The sequence below is a fragment of the Lactuca sativa genome, chromosome 9, assembly GCF_002870075.4.
Source record: "Lactuca sativa cultivar Salinas chromosome 9, Lsat_Salinas_v11, whole genome shotgun sequence".
In the NCBI taxonomy this organism is placed as follows: domain Eukaryota; kingdom Viridiplantae; phylum Streptophyta; class Magnoliopsida; order Asterales; family Asteraceae; genus Lactuca; species Lactuca sativa.
Genome location: NC_056631.2, coordinates 119143380 through 119161819, shown reverse-complemented (window position 1 = coordinate 119161819; position 18440 = coordinate 119143380). Strand labels below are relative to the sequence as shown.

The window sequence follows — 18440 nt, the reverse complement described above, 5'->3', positions numbered from 1 at the left end:
TGGAACGAGCGTTTGGAGTCCTAAAAAAAAGTGGCATATAATAAAACATCCAGCACGAACATGAGATAGGGCAAAACTGACGACCGTGTTGACTACTTGTGTTATTTTACATAATATGATGATAGAAGAAGAGGGCATGACTATTTATTTATATACCCAGAATGATATACTTAAACCACCTGTAGTAATACAAGTTGGCAGCCCGTCATAGTTCTTTAGAGTTTTGAAAATACAAAATCGTAAAACACATCACAATCTATGTCATTATTTGACCAAGCACATATGGGGAAGACAACTCCAAGGGGGAAATGACGATGAAGACGAAGAGGATGAGGGCGATGATGGCAATGCGAATGCAGACGGTGACGATGAGGCGGATGAGGACAATGAGGATGGTGACGACGATGAGTAGTATTTGTCTATGATTTTATGTTTTAATTTTTTATGTTTTTTAATTTATTAGTGTAATGTTTTGTTTGTTATGTTTTATGTTTATTTTAGTAATTTAGGTTTTAAATTTCTATGTTTTTAATTAATGAAATTTGTTTTTTTTGTGTGTGTGTGTTCAAAAAAATTATTTATGTTTTAAATTATGTTTTTTTATTTAATATAATGTAACAAAAAATAAAAAATAAAAAATATTTATTAACGTTATAAATTATGTTTTTTATTTAATATAATGTTACAAAAAATAAAAAAAATAAAAATATTTATTTATGTTATAAATGATGTTTTTTTATTTAGTATAATGTTATAAAAAAAAAAGTAATATTGTTAGTGGTAATCATTTCCTATCTTTAATGAGTTGGTGGTGAAGATGACATGGCGTAGAGGTGACATCACTTTTTCGATCGGTTGGTGGTGACCAGTCCCCATAGCCTGAGAATGGTATATCACCGAAACGAAGCGGTCTATAGTCTCGGCGTTTCCAATTACAAATGGCCCATGTTTTTTAGTATTTTAGAATTTTAAAATCCATTTTTGATTGGTTGAACCACAACGGTTTTGATTAAACCGGTGGATTTTTCTGGTTTTTAAAACAGGTGGGTTTTTAGGATAAATAAACTGGTTTTCTGACGGGTTTCCGGTTGAACCAACTAGTCCGATCTGATTTTTAAAATAGTGCATGTCAGCAATAGATCCTAATCAGCGCACATCTGGCTTGCCACCCGTACATAAGACCGACTCAACCCATAAAAATGACAAAATATGAACTTTTTTTTACAACTTTGCAGCATAAACGAACCTAAATTCTGTCGTAAGGTAAAACCGACATTTTCCACAAAACTTAAGGCTTTTTACTTGAAACAAACAAAACCTCCATATATGAAAAAACGAAATTGACCTAACATACAGAAAAATAATGATAGCAATAAGAAGCTCAAATCCAGATCTTCTGCTAAAAATGAAAGCTCTTGAGGAGAAAATGGCCCATACGGGTTAATTTAGAAACCAACGGAGATTCAAAAAAATGAATAGCGCCTTAATCATCAAACTAGAAGGTCCACATTAAAAACATTAAAAAAATAAAAATAAATAGTTGAATTTACAAACGGAGTATTATTAATTACAGAAAAAATCACTAATCCACAAATTCCCATCATTAAAATCACAAAAACCGATCAAAAACAGTCAATCAAACTTCTCCAGACTTCATGTTTCCTTTCATGTGAGTTGTACAGATCTTCATTCATATCCTTAATCACTTAAATTAGCAGTCTTTTAATAAACTTTTGCTTACAAAACCCATCTAATATATATCAACACAGTAATCGTTTTACCCGAAAAAAATCAAGAAAAAAAAAAACTTTCTTGGGATCATCTGGAGTGTGTTGATTGATCTTCAGATCTTCCTTTATCCATAGAAGTTTCCTTTTGTTGAAAAGAGCTTTCTTTTCCTTTATCTGATGATTGTATGTGAGATTCATCAGGTATTGGAGGAGATTCTGACCATTTTTTACTCCCTTTATGCTGCTGTTTATGAGTTTTACAATCTTTGTCCACATTCTGCAGATCATCAGCTATTTGTGTTCGTTTTTCTTTCAGAAAATTGAGTCGGTTTGTTATTTTGGACAAAGCTGAAGTTGTATTGGCTGCCTGTCAAACACATACAAACATGTTTAAATTTAGTCACTGAGTATTAAATGAAATTTAATTTTAGAGAGAAAAATATATAAAATATGTACCTCAGCTTTTGAAGGGGGCCTTCTGGAGCTTGTACACTTGCTTATACTCCGTTCAGGATGCTTACTTGAAAATGAATGAAATGGATTTTTATCAACGTGTTCCTTGCTAGAATGTGTCTCCTGTTACAAACAAATTAAACAAAAACTTTATAGGGTTATTTTCGATGTCACCTTTTAGGGTAGGGCAAAAAATTGGAGTTTGTGTCCCATTGGGATTCCTCTTCGTTCAAGTTTAATGTAGACAAATGGGGTCTAATTAGATATGCTGCTAGTATTGTTACCTTTCTCCTATGGGAAGTAGTTTTAGATAAACGATCCTTCTCTTTATCTTTTCTGTAACCAAAAAAAGTTAGGTGTTGTGAAAATAAAATTTGATACTTTCACAATAACTAAAAGATATATAATATTTGATACTAATACCAGTAACAATAACATAGTGAAACTGGCAATCACAATATCTGTGACTGTGACCGTGACCGTGACATGTGACAATATGATAAAAAGTTGTAACATAAAGATAGTGACAGTGACATAGTCAAAATGATAGAGACTGTGACTATGAGTGTGACTGTGACTATGACCGTAACCATACCGTGACATGTGAGCATATGATAAAAAGTTGTAACATAAAGACAGTGGGAGTGACAGTGACAGTGACATAGTAACGATGACAGATGAGCATATGATAAAAAGTTGTAACACATAAACAGTGATGGTGACAACCGAACATATGAACATATGATGAAAAGTTTTTTTTAAAAAAAAAGTAACGAACTAGAGATTACACTTTTCCAACATCAGGAGAAAGTGGTTGGGAACCGGAGCTTTGTTCTCGAGGTTGATTTTGTAATCCAGAATCATCAGCCACTACCTGATGGGTATCGTCTGGATCTGCATTTGTCTTTAGAACATCTAGAAGTTAATGATATAAAGAAAATTTACAACTAATAAACAAGAGAGTACTAAGAAAATAAACTTTTACATCAACAGAAGATTGTATAGCTCCTTGTGACGCTTTCTCCTTCTGCAACTCTTCCTCTAATCTTGACACCTATGAAAACAATTGAAGAGATGTTAAGAAGTAACAAAATTCCAAGCTAATAAATTTTAATTGACAAAACTGCAAAATTAGTCCATGTCGTTTGCATTTTAGGTAAATAAAATTTTGTTATATTTATATAATGTTTCAGATGAAAATATAGAAGCGAAGAGATTTTCAATCATAAATCAGGTAAATACCCCTTCTGCTAAAGAGACACGGCGCGCCTCTAAAGAATTCTTCTTTTTCACCAAATCTTCTTTCAAAACTGTATTTCTTTTGGCCTACAATCAAAAAATAAAAACGTAAAAAATCAGTGTGAATATCAGCTTTTTTTTTTTTTTGAAAAAAAATTAATCTTGGTTGAAGAGTGATCAAGAATATGAAAGTTACTACCTCTGCTTCAATTCTCTCTTTCAATTTAATTTTGGCAGCCTCAAGCCTCAAAATTTCAGCTCTAATTAGCGATAGAATTTAGAAAGTCAATAAATCATGGTTAGTATAAACATTTAATATTAGAACACTCAAGTCTTGATTATTATGCTGATCATAAAAGTGTTTGCTTACTGTTGTTCGGTTACTAAATCAATGCTTTCCAAGGGTGATCCCTTCTTTATCTGCATTATATAAATATTAAACGCTATTAACATGCAAACACTAAATGACCAAAAAAAAATTACAACTTTTGTCTTATCAACATTTACGTTAGTTCGTTTGGGTTTCTTGATAATGAACTCTTCATCCTCTAAAAGACTATCTTCTACATCATCAGTAGCTTCATTGGAAACAGAATTTGAGCTAACAGAACCCTACAATGTATTAAAACATTCCATAAATCAATGGTCGAGAGTATAATTTTCTTTTTCATCCCCAAGAAAGAAAAAATTAGTCAAAAATCCAACCTTGCTGTGATCATCATCTCCACTCTCACTATAACTAACACTCTCGGAATCTTCATATGAACAAGAATGCTCGGATCTATTTTCAACATCCACATCCTCATCGTCTTCATCCTCTTCATAATACTCATCACTAACCTCTTCACTCTCACTTCCATATTCATCTGAGTCCGAGTATAGATCACTTAACATGTCTTCTTCCTGCAAATACATCTAGTTTGTATAAACATCATAGATCTATATTGACAAATAAAAAGGATATTTAAAGAGTACCCCGAATATTTTATCGTATTCCTCTATGAGGATGATAACAATTGCTTGAGCATGATTGGCGGCTGCAGCCGCCTGTAGAAGTTGAACAGACCCATCGCCACCCATGTCCGGTCCCTTTCCGAGGTCAACTTCACCGGCCAAAAGCGGTCGAAGAAGTAATGGTGACATACAGGCGGCAACTGCCGAAACACTCATTCGGTTCACCGTCTTGTTTTCAGCAACAGCTTCCATCATTATCAATATCCTGCACAATTTATTTACTAGGTTGATGTGACATGGGGGGGGGGGGGGGGGGGGGGAGGGGGGGTGCAGTAGTGGTTTTTTGAAATGTAAGTTATGTAATATGGCAAAACTTCAAAAGTAAGAGGGGCTAAGCTGCCACAATAAATAAGTCAATTGTCAAAACTTCAAAAGTAAAAAACTACACTGTTCTTAAGCACTTTCTTTTTAATATATATAAGGCAGTCCGGTATGTTTGCAACGGACGGGTTCATGGTCTAGGTGGTCACGAACCACGACCGTACACACCATCCCAGTGGCTTGTGGTGGTTCGTTGTCGTGTGGATTCGTGGTCGTGACAACCGATGGAAACGGAAAATTTATTTGGCTGTTGAGTAACGGCCATATTAAGGGTTTAAATTATTTTTTTTATATCGATAAAGTAATTTGCAATTATATTGTTAACTACCTTTGTAATAACCGACGATTTGGTTCTGGGAATGTGTCACAAATGGCTGCACGAATGGCACCGACTTTAGTGGCTCGATCGGTTCCTAACCATAACCACAAGAAAACAACTTCATAATTATACTTTACAATTCCTTTTAGGTAATTAAGTATCACGAAAATAACTATATAACATTATTTTTAGCAAAAAAAAACCATTTGGACCCGAAAAAATATTTTTAGTAAAAATAATCATTTGGTCCGGAATAAGACAATATCCGGACTAAGCGAAAACACTTTTCTGACAAAAAAACTACATTTCCAACTTAATTCAAGACCAACATTCAGGATTCCACACTGAAAATTTGGATTTCGAAAAAAAAAGGAGTAAATTATTGAAATCGTCCCTATGGTTTGGTCAAAATTACACGTTTGGTCCCTAACTTTTTTTTGCACTCGGATCATCCTTATCATTTGATTTTGTTGCGTTTTTCGTTCCTATCGTTTGGTTAAAATTGCACGTTTGATCCTTAACTTTATGTATGTAAAAAACGAAAAACACAACAAAATGAAACCACATGGACGATCCATGTGCAAAAAAAAAAATGTTAGGGACCAAACATGAAAGTTTGACCAAACCATAGGGACGATTTCAGTAATTTACTCAAAAAAAAACTCTGAAATTTCAAAAACAAGTCAAAAATCCGATTAACAACTTCAAAATTTCGAGAAAAAACCTTGTTTTTTACTTAAATCTGACAAAATATTAAACAAACATTTAGTGCATACAATTAAACATTTTATTTAAAAACGGTGACATTAAACACTTTGAAATATGGATTTTGGACATAAGTAGGGATATTTTCTTTCAAAAAAGAAATTGGAAAAAAATATAAAAAATAACTACGAAATTTGAAGATCAAATCCAGAATGGCACATTAGGAACCCAAAAAAAAACTCTTTGAATAAAAAACAAAAAAACTCCGGAAGATGAACAATTCCAGAATAAGGGCATTCCGGATAAAGTTGTTATTTTTCAAAAAAATGAAAAAAAAAATTGGTTATTTTCTTTGAAAAACCCTTTTATAATGGTTAGATTACTTAATTTCCCTTTCCTTTTCTATTATAGCGTTGTACTTTATATTTTTTCTTATTAGTTAATCGTAATTTAAGAATGATCTACTCATCTACATTAGTGAAATAAGCTTTATGTTTAATTGCACAGTTTTTCAAAGTATTTTGCTATTTCTTGCATTTAATCGTTGTAAATATACAGTGAGAAATCTTACGATATGCTTCTAATAAAGCAGCACAACAAGATGCCGGGACTGGTGGTGATGGCATCTCACGGAGAACATACTGAAACAGTATGGTAAAAAATTAACCATAGTTACATTTTTACAAAATTAAATAAGAAATAGAAAGTAAAACAATTATAAATAAAGGTTAATTTACATAATTGCCATACCTTTATACAATCACCTATAACATGTCCATCCTCATCTGCAGTAAACTCCATTTTTCCTGTAACAAATTTGAGAAAATGACTGGCATGAAAAAATAAATAACAAAAACTTTGTCAAAAGTTTGTACTTTGCCTTACTTTCTACACTATGAAACAAAAAATAGCTTCCTAGATTATGTCACTCACCTTGTTCATATTCTCGAATGCGATGCTCAACATCATCAACATCTGCAGCTTGTCGCAAGATTCCTTCTACATTGACACCTGACATCATGTAAAAAAGGACAAATTAACAAATCAATTTAACTGAAAAATATTAGTTTTAGAAAAAAAATATAAGATTATAAAAAGGATGTATAGATTGTTCTCACCAAAGTCTTCTACGTAACAAAGTGCTTTCTCTAAGAAAGATGGAGTTCCATCTATATCTTCCAATGCAAGTAAGATGGGTCGACCTAGTACGATTGATTTTGTTTTTTCGTCTTTTGCTGTTGGATATATAAATAATTAAAAAAAGCATAAATATATATATATATATATATATATATATATATATATATATATATATATATATATATATATATATATATATATATATATATATTTCTACAATTATTCTTCTTTCAACGTTTTTCAAATACACAACAACCCTTAAGCTGACCCACATTGTAAATTAGATATCAAGTCACATGTATAAGAAGAGTCTTACACTGTTCCTGAGAACCATCATGGGTATCACCCTTTTCGTTTTTTGGTGTCCCAGTTTGTCCTTGCTCTATCCCTGCACTTGGGGCATTTGACAAAGCTGCTTCCAATGCATCTTTCCACTCAAATAAATCCTCAGAAGTTTCCGCCTAGAATTAAAAAATTAAAAAAAAAAAAAAAAAGTTGAAGCGATTTATGACATTAGAAATCCCTATATGTTTAAAAGGGGTTCAAGTACATAACTATTAATGTCATAAATGCGTAACCAACTATTTTTGTTTTTTTTACAACACCAAACTATTTGCTTTTGTTCACAAAATATCATTTAAAGACATTCAAATAACCGTATTTTGTGCACACGGAGCTTCGGTTGATTATTTTCTAATATAGTATTTTTTTTTTAAAACAATGGTGCTCTGAAAAAAAAACAAATAGTTAGTTTTACTCATTTACCACATTAACCCTCAATGCAACGAGTAATATCATTAAAAAAAAAAAAAAAAAAAAAAAAAAAAAAAAAAAAACCTTGAGAGTAACAGCTCTTCCATCACCACCATCAGGGAATAGCACTGTCAATAGTTTCTTATCTGCTTTCACAACAACACTGAAACATGAAAAGACAAATAAGACTCGGTGTGAGTAGTCTGATGTCAATTGGACAAAAATTTGCAGGCTTTTTTAAGGTGATTTAATGGGTGTAATAAATGCTGGCCAACCTGCCTGAACTGTTGAGGTCTATGCCACCAAGGGTCAGATTCGAATCCCCCGCCTTTTGAGGTGATGCATTCTGAATATTAACAAAACAATTAATGGATGAATTTCTGACATTACAAAAGTATAAACGTATGCAACTTACTGGATCACTTCGGAAGAAGACCAATGAGGTTTCGGTTAATATAAACCACCTTTTCTTCCAAGAAGTCCAACCAATCCCTATATAAGATGTGTAAAATCGATAATTAAACATGCATAATCAATAATATATATGAAACAATAGTGGTCAAAAATAAAAGAGAAGTCTCTTATTATTATAATAGGGTTAAATGCAAGAAATAGCATTGTATTTTTATTGAATAATTTATCATATGATGCTACTTTCATTTCTTCTTATTAAAGCATTCTAGGTAGAAAAAAATCTAACAATTATATTGATATCATCTAAATGCAACAACATTTTTCACTAACTATAATTGGATATAATTTTCCAAGTTGAAAAAAGGGTGTAAGCATAATGCTATAAATTGATCGATTTTTCAAAGTACAACACATGATAGAAGAAAAATTGGAAGTACCATCTTCTAATAAAAAGCAATGAAAGTAGGTTGGTATGATAGAGAAAAAGATTAAGTGCATTGATATTGCTTGCATTTAGCTTTAAATAGGAATGTTTAATGTCCCCACAACAAGAAAGATCATGTCACTGATTGAACCTGAAACCTTATTCATGGATTTTCACTTTTTTACTACTATAGAACAAGTATGATGGAAAATATGATGATGATGAAAAAGTAAACACATGAAAATAAATAGTGCGACACTTAATAAAACTTAAGTACGAAAAAAAGATAATAATATCACACCTTTTGATGACAAAAATAACGGGCCACTCTTGTAAACCTGCAAACCATCAATTAATTCATTTGTTTAAACATAACCAACTTAGTTTTCCAATTTTAAAGTCACAATAAATATTTCAAATGAGAAAATTAGAAGTCTTTTCAATTTCTGAAACATGGTGATAAGTAACAAATAAAATACATGCCTTGTTGCCATTATGAGATGGTTGTCTCTCCGGTTGTTCAGAACCTGCAGGAAGCGGTGGCAGATTATCACCACCACCATCTCCCTAAAACAAGATAAACATGGAAAATGACTTATTATTGCAATATTATGTCAGAATAATATTAATAAAAATATATGATCATGATAATATTGAAGATAAATTATACCGGAGGATGAGGATCAGCATTGATTTTGGAATCATGGTGGTTTTTAAAATCGGCATAGTTTTTCTTCGAATCAAGTCTGTTCATTTTCGAATTTGTTTTACGAATCAACGTTATGAGTTTTGGTATTAGGCATTAATCCATCCGAAATTGCATCCGACGATGTCTATTTTCATTCAAATTAAATCAGTCGCCTGCATTTCAACCACAACATCTCTTAATAAATTTATTGACGATAATTAAACAATCAATTATCATCCGGATCACAAAATCAATGATACAAATCAAATGTGTTGAAGAATCAAGGCAATAGTTGTAAAGACAAGATATAAAAGAAAAACATAGCTGAAACATGTACCCTTGTCGAAGAAATTATAGACTTTTAGAAGAAATTTGGGAGATGATGGGAATGGGAAAGGGTGAAAAGAGGAATGAGATTTGGATTTTCTAATGGAAACCGAATGGTCAAACAAAAATTGGGACCTCGTAATCATTTCTTCCCAATTTTAAGGGTTTATTTTCTTATTCCACGTTGATTTTACACATTACATGCACCCCGTATAAGACTCTTTTTAATCTCTAGGGTGTCAAGATCTTAATTTTACATATGATTGCATGGGATCCTAAAATCCCACGAAACATTACATAAAAAGATAACTATCAAAATTTTTTGGTATATCACTGATAAATAGTTCAAAAAAAGAAAAGTAATTAGTTATGTAGTGGTTAATGACATGGTTAAATAGCTAAGAAAATATTAATACTAATTATTTTTCATACAAGAATAGCAACTCACAACCTTCATCTTATTTGCTTTAACTATAAAAGAAAATCAATAACAATTTCAACTTCTGAAACTCAATTAAAAACTACAAATTTTCAAGTTTTCAAGAAAAATGCTTGAACAGTAAAAGGAAATAAACTGGAAAAAAGACTCGCCTTTATTGTTGAGCTTTTAGTTGAAGGAAGAAACTAATAACAAGTTAGTTCTAAATCTAAAATTTTACCATCGATGAGGGTAAAATATAAAAAGATTTTTTTTATGGTTATTGATCATTTAGAATTCAAAAAACGGTACAAGAATAGGGTTATTCTCAATTGTACTAATAACGAGACCACGTCAATCAGTAAATGTGTAAAGATAATAAAAATTGAATCAAAATTTGGCAATTTTCATGGAATGGTAGGGTCGGATCGGATCTCGATTTTACAATCTCGATCCTGATCCTACGATCATATATGCAATCTTACATATAAAACGATCACATTGCGATCCAAGAAGGTTTTTATAGGTAGGATCGTAGGATCTTACGATCTTACGATCAAGATCCCGATCTTGACAACCTTGCTCAATGCTGATGTTTGAAGCAATTTGCGAAAAATTCAGTTTGTTTATTTTTGTCAAAAGTTATGGTGTTTATCAAGCGACATATACCTCACAAACCGATTGCACTACATCATACCACACCTTACGATTTAAGTTATTTGATAGTACGATTTGCAGTTTATAATTACAAAACTATGTTTCGAGCCTCACAAACTATACAAGAGTGGACTTAATAAAACCGACTCCACCACATCATACCACACCTTACGATTTAAAATTTGTATAGTGCGGTTTGCAGTTTATAATTACAAAACAGTGTTTCAAACCTTAAAAACCGATTCTGTGCACCATACCGCACCTTACGATTTATTTTTTTTTATTGTGTAGTTTGTAGTTTATAATGACAAAAATGTATTTCAAACCTCACCGCCTATATATGAGTAGACTTAATAAAACTGTTTGTACCGCATAATACCACACTTTACGATTTAAAATTTTTATAGTATAGCTTGCAGTTTGTAATTACAAAATTGTGTTTCAATCCTCACCACATGTACATGAGTTGACTTAATATAGAACTCGGGCTAGCCCGAGCTAGCACGACTTACCCTCAATTTTTATGCTCAAATGTAAATTTAGTCTAATTTGTTATAATCTGTTGGTAACGTATCTTTAATGGTTTCAATGATGGATTTGTCACAAACTAATGCGTATAAAATTGTTAGCATATACAACCCTTGGATTTTGTTCTTGATATATATATATATATATATATATATATATATATATATATATATATATATATATATATATATATGCGAAAAATTCAGTTTGTTTATTTTTGTCAAAGTCATGGTGTTTATCAAGCGACATATACCTCACAAACCGATTGCACTATACCATACCACACCTTACGATTTAAGTTATTTGATAGTACGATTTGCAGTTTATAATTACAAAACTATGTTTCAAGCCTCACAAACTATACATGAGTGGACTTAATAAAACCGATTGCACCACATCATACCACACCTTACGATTTAAAATTTGTATAGTGCGGTTTGCAGTTTATAATTACAAAACTCTGTTTCAAACCTTAAAAACCGATTCCGCGCACCATACCGCACCTTACGATTTAATTTTTTTATTGTGTGGTTTGTAGTTTATAATGACAAAACTGTATTTCAAACCTCACCGCCTATATATGAGTAGACTTAATAAAATCGTTTGTACCGCATAATACCACACTTTACAATTTAAAAATTTTATAGTATAGCTTGCAGTTTATAATTACAAAATTGTGTTTCAATCCTCACCACATGTACATGAGTTTACTTAATCGACTTACCCACAATTTTTATGCTCAAATGTAAATTTAGTCTAATATATTATAATACGTTGGTAACCTATCTTTAATGGTTTCAGTGATGAATTTGTCACAAACTAATGCCTATAAAGTTGTTAGCATATACAACCCTTGGATTTTGTTCTTTATATATATATATATATATATATATATATATATATATATATATATATATATATATATATATATATATATATATATGCAAAAAATTCAGTTTGTTTATTTTTGTCAAAAGTCATGGTGTTTATCAAGCGACATATACCTCACAAACCGATTGCAATACATCATACCACACCTTACGATTTAAGTTATTTTATAGTACGATTTGCAGTTTATAATTACAAAACTATGTTTCAAGCCTCACAAACTATACATGAGTGGACTTAATAAAACCGACTGCACCACATCATACCACCTTACGATTTAAAATTTGTATAGTGCGGTTTGCAGTTTATAATTACAAAACTGTGTTTCAAATCTTAAAAACCGATTCCGCGCACCATATGCACCTTACGATTTAATTTTTTTTATTGTGTGGTTTGTAGTTTATAATGACAAAATTGTATTTCAAACCTCACCGCCTATATATGAGTAGACTTAATAAAACTGTTTGTATCGCATAATACCACACCTTACGATTTAAAATTTTTATAGTATGACTTGCAGTTTATAATTACAAAATTGTGTTTTAAACCTCACCACATGTACATGAGTCGAATTAATATAGAACTCGAGCTAGCCCGAGCTAGCACGACTTACCCACAATTTTTATGCTCAAATGTAAATTTAGTCTAATCTGTTATAATCCGTCGGTAACCTAATGGTTTCAGTGATGGATTTGTAACAAACTAATGCCTATAAAGTTGTTATCATATACAACCCTTGGATTTTGTTCTTGATATATATATATATATATATATATATATATATATATATATATATATATATATATATATATATATATATATATATATATATATATATATATATATATATATATATATATATATACTAGATGTGTGCCCGTACAAAGCAACGACGATAAATAGTTTTTTTATGGGAAAATAATTATTAGATTTTGTTATTAGTTATTATCTAATAAGAAAAATTAACATTTTTAATTAAATATTTATGTTTATAATTTATATTTATATTATATGTTTATACATTTAATGTAAATTTATTATTATCTATATCTAGTTTAAGAAATGTAATTAATTTATATTGATGAATTTAATATTTTAAAATTTTTATTTTGGTCCAAATTTATTTTTTAATTACCTTCCTTAATTCAAGTATTCAAAATTTTGGTAAGTATTAATGATTTTGTTTTGCATAATTGATTTGTATAAAAAGTTTTGTATCTTGTACCTCTTAAAATTCAAGATATGACTAATTTGTTTTATATATAGTATAGGATATATCCCTTACACACACACACACACACACACACACACACACACACACATATATATATATATATATATATATATATATATATATATATATATATATATATATATATATATATATATATATATATATATGTTAAATCAAGAACACCAAAAGGCTGAGAATACGAGAACAATCTTGGACCGTTTCAATACTAGGATCTATTGCTTAGATCAAATGGACCTTTTATATTAATAATGAAAGTTAAATTGTAACACACAATTTTTGGTTTCTGGTTTATCCCTTTATTTTCTTTAAGATAAGTTTGATTAGGATTTTTTTTTGTTGCGTCACAACTCAGTTTCTTAGTCTTCGCGACACGATAACATCAATTACGTTGCTGCGTGGTTAAGTGTGTTCTCATCATGGGTCATATATGATAATTATAGTAATTGTGCCTGGATATGAGGTAGAAATGGTATAAAAGACTGTGACCAGTTCATAATAATTACATGAAGAAGTAAGGGCGGATCGTAACATATAGATAAAGGTCGTAGTTAGTCCTTGATTCTTACTTGAATAACAGGACGCATTGGGTAGTTGACAGGTGTTAGGGGGATGTTGACTAGGTTCCTGCATGTTAGTGGGATGATGGTCGCATGCCTATAGGCCCACGGAAGTGAAGACATTGAGTCTTTAGGCTCGTAGGGGAATGATAGCAAGGACAATGTTGTGTCATGAGCCTATCATTCCAATGGTTAAAAGGTGTCATTATATATCATGAACCTGTGTATTTGAGACTTGTGTTGGTGGAACCTGAAAATTGTGTTCGAAGCTTACATATTCGTGTTCGATGTTTTTTCCTCGTCATAGTTTGACTGTTTAGAGCCTTGTTGAAAGCTATTAGTGGCTTAGCGACTGACAAGTTTTGTTCCATGTTAAAAGGAAATGTTGACTTGTCGGAAAAAGTCATGGTTTTGCGTCAGAAGTTCCCCGTTGAGCTCTACATTTATGGACCCTTGTTTGTTTATAAAAGTCGTTTATTATGAGTTTGGTTATCGGTAATAGAGTAATGGTTTTGGAAATTTTGAGCCATAGCTTTCATTGTAGTACCCTTGGATGATCTATCAGGTGGTCATGCTCTTAAGCAAGAATTAGAGTTTAGATATGACAAGAGGTTACAGTTCGCTCATTGTTATGCTTGTGGGAATAATAGTGTAGCAGTGACTTGTTAGGAAGTCAAGTGAGCATCTGAAGCCCTTTTTGGTCATGTTTTTCGGATTTGAGAATTTGTTGAGTTGAGTGGTTAGAATGTTTTTGAGTACTCATTTCATTAGTGATGGGGGTGTTCCTCGTCGAATTGGGGGGGGGGGGGGGGGAGGGGGTGTTTTTTATGTAAATCTGGAAGGTGGTCATAAGTGTTATGAAATGTAATTGTTGTGGGTTGTGTAAGTTAAAATAGATAGATTGGAAATGATGATGTTGACTAGGTTACTAATGGTCTCGAGATCTTATTTGTTATTAGGCCAATTTAGTGAGTAGTTTTGGGAAGAGCATGGAGGATTTACATTTGGGCTTGTTATATGCTTTATAGCAAAGGCATATTTCAAGGGCAAAATATAATTCAAGTGGGGGGAAGAGGTATAACACACGGTTTTTGGTTTGTTGTGTATCCCTTGATCTTCTTAAAGATGAGTTTGATTTGGGGTTTTAGATGGGTCATTGCGTGGTTGCTTAGTGTTCGTGTCACGGACACGTCAACTAAGTTATGATGTGGTTAAGTGTAGACTACGGAGCGGTGCATAGACCTCGGGCCCCAAGCCCCCATCTTTCTTGTTAATGATTTTACGATTTTTTGTGGAGTTTTCGAAGAATAATAAATCTTCAGATCTTGGAAAAGTTGGCTTCAGTCATGTTTGAACCTCCTTGTTACTTCGAGATCAATGTCAGTGGCAAATTTTACTTCTTTACTTGAGTTTGTGCATAGATCTAAGGTTTATATGATTTTTTGGTAACTTTTGGTCATTTTAACGAGCTTTTGGAGTTTAGACAACTCCAAAACTTTAGTTGGCAATTGAGTATGTATTTTGACTTTTGAAAGAAGAAAAACATGTTTTCTTGTGTTCTTATTCAACCTTGAAAGGAATTGTTATCTTTAATGAACTTAATCAAGTAAGGGTTGTAGATTAGGATATATCTAACCCTTGGAATGGATAAAGTTGGAAACTTTATCAATTAAGTCACTAGAATGAATCAGATCTAAAGATATAAGCCTTGATTTGCAGAGATTAAGTGTTTAATCAATTAATTGTTATGTCAGGAGAACCGTAACACGGCTTGGGAAAGTCTACGATGCGAGATTTTGATGGTATACACGACTATTTTGTCGTGGCATGACCGCATCGCATTGCCAATTGACTTTTGTTCGGCGATGATAGATTTAGGACTTGGATGATTTTTTGAAGAGCAAAATGGCATTTTCTTCAAAAGTGTGTGAGTAAATAAACGAAGACTCTAATAGAAAGGAACGTTAAGAGTTGTACCTTAATCACTATATTAAAGTTATGTGTGTGTGTGTGTGTGTATATATATATATATATATATCAACGCCACCTAACTTGTTGTATGGATGTATCTTAGCCGATATTCAGATGAATTCTCACAAACTTCCTTATTATATGGATTATGTGTTGGATAAGGTGTTTAAGCTAATAACTAATTATTATAATCTTGAATTATTATCAAAGTCCTTTTGGCTTGCCCTCAAACGTAATAATGGACTGGAATGCTATTTGGAGAAAGACACTAATTTATTAATTTATTATATGATTAATAAATTAATTAGAAATCAAAATTAATAATTTATTAATATATTATGAGAATAATATATTAATTAGAAATAGTATTATTTAATTAAGAATTAATTAGAAATTAAATGGAATTAATTTGGATTAATTAAAAGTGGAAGGACTAAACTTGACAATGTTCAAAAGTTGACCATTGACTAATTCTAGAACCTCCAAGAGGAGTATGAAATTCTAGATGGTTATAGGGTTTCTAGAGGTATTCTTGGGCTCTAAGGAAGCTTGGAATGCTTTACTGAGCAAGAAAATGGATAAGGGCTTATCTAAGGAAACCTGCCTTATCCTTAACCTCTCTATCACCTATATAAAACCCCTTGGGTTATAAATTTCGAAATTCACCTCATTCCAAAGAGAATTTCGAAAATTCCCTTCCTCATCCTCTCTCCTCTTTAGCCTCTAACTTGCTAGGGTGTGGGTGTGAGCCATCATAGGCACGGGACTTCTGGTGCTTGCTTTGTAAAGACCAATAAATGAAGGATTACTAGTTTATTTACTGTAACAAACTAAGGTATGTATTTTCTAATAACCTTTTAGCATCTTTGAAAATAGAAATGTATTATTAGGGTTATTGATATTCAATAGTTGTTTTTTGTAGAAGTGTTTAATCGAGTATGGGAATCAAATCAGAGTAAAACGATGAAATATGAACACAAGAAGTAAATAAGGTCTGGTTTACCTCTTATTACTTTCAGAGAACATGGGTACAAAACAGATAGTAAACATGAGAAAACACTTCTATCTAAATCAATGTTCAGCTCCTATTTATAGGATGCTGAAAGTACAAAAGATACTAAGGCTAGACATTACGCTTCGTTAAAAAAAAATGCCTTAGCAAATACATAGAGAACATACGAAATTGACTAATACACATACTTCGACATATTACAAGATATTTTGACTCTACAATCTCCCCCTTTGTAATCATGTCGAACTTCTCAATTTGTGAGAATCCGTGCAGCCAAGTGCATCATCCTTCATATCTTCGAGTACCATGTCGTTATCTTCCTTAACTCAACTTTATCTCCATCATTATTCTTCTTGCAATTATTCATACGAACAATGAAGTTCGTATATTGCGAAGTAGTATATCTTTCTATCTCTGAAAACTGGAATAAAAACCTCTTTGCTTTCCCCTTCTTGTCTTTTCCCAAAAACACAATCCCGAATGGCTTCAAACATATCTCTCCATCCGAACACTTCTTTAGTTCAGCTTGAGACTTCGTTGCTTTCATTTCAACTTTCACTTCTTTTCCTAAAGCTGATGCCAACTCTACATCTGTTAATGCTAGACAATCAAAGTAATTGTCTATGAAGATTTTGATGTGGCCTAGTCGAAGCCTTAAAACCTCTTTGTTAGTTCGTTGGAGTTCCGAGGAATCCATATCTTTTAAAATGAGGGCAACTTGAATCAAATCATTCAGATTCATCAAAGGAAAGTCAGGCACTAAGAAATCACAAGCTTGATTGTTCGCTCCTACAACATGATACCTAAAATTCTGTATCATATTCTCAAACATCACATCCTTTGAAATATTGATAACTCTTTTAATCTTCACAAGTGACCATAATTCTTCAGGGTCCTTTACAACAACTGCATGAAATCTGATTTTCATATGAAGAAAATCATCTTCATTTGAAATCTTCTTAATGATCTTATACTGTGCAGTGATGATCATCATTTCATTCACTAGAAAGTCAAGTTGACTCATATCTAAATTTTCGATAGAATAACTTCTCTTCGGTTTCTTCTCAAAAAAATTCATTGGATTGTACGAAACACTGGCTTCAATATTTTCATAACTATATAATTTCTTCGGATCTCCCTTTTCCATGAATGTGATGGGTTTTATGCATAAGAACAATCCTATGTGCTCATACAAACCCTAATGCTTGGATCTAGGTTTCTCTATTGTACATGCTTTGAATCCAAGACTTACAAACCTAGATCTATCATATATAATTCGAAATTATCATAAAGAAAACAAATCTAAGTGTTTTACCTATTTCAAGTAGCTTGAATCCTTGTAGTCTTCTTGATCTTGAGCTTAGAGTCACAATTGTAACTCCTCTAATGGTTCACAAACCCCACAAGTAAGAAGGAAATATGAGAGAGGGTGAGAGATGCTAAAATTGGCTCTAGGGTTTCTTTGGAAGCAAGTGTAGCCGATTTCCATAGCCTAGGGGTATTATTTATACTTGCAGGTCGCTAGGGTTTAAGTCTAAACCCTAATGGACAGCTTAGCCACCAAGCAGCCCAAGGAACCTTCTGGAATAAGGCCCTTGACGAAAATATGATGGATCCCCATCATAAT

General features: G+C 31.9%; 1 protein-coding gene across 1 annotated transcript; it reads right to left on the bottom strand.

The window, feature by feature from the left end:
- Nucleotides 1–1000: 1000 nt before the first annotated feature.
- On the bottom strand, nt 1001–17960 carry LOC111904959 (rho GTPase-activating protein REN1-like). The gene is made up of 25 exons (XM_052767783.1): nt 17248–17960; nt 9183–9276; nt 8996–9079; nt 8814–8850; nt 8090–8166; nt 7950–8020; nt 7759–7837; nt 7238–7382; nt 6900–7016; nt 6715–6792; nt 6532–6587; nt 6353–6422; nt 5086–5170; nt 4398–4641; nt 4128–4325; nt 4014–4034; nt 3909–3959; nt 3793–3842; nt 3622–3682; nt 3426–3509; nt 3169–3237; nt 2972–3087; nt 2468–2519; nt 2187–2306; nt 1001–2097 (listed from the first exon to the last, which is right to left on the bottom strand). Exons 1-25 carry the CDS (start codon nt 17958–17960, stop codon nt 1819–1821), a joined length of 3051 nt encoding a protein of 1016 aa, XP_052623743.1. The 3' UTR covers nt 1001–1818.
- Nucleotides 17961–18440: the final 480 nt, after the last annotated feature.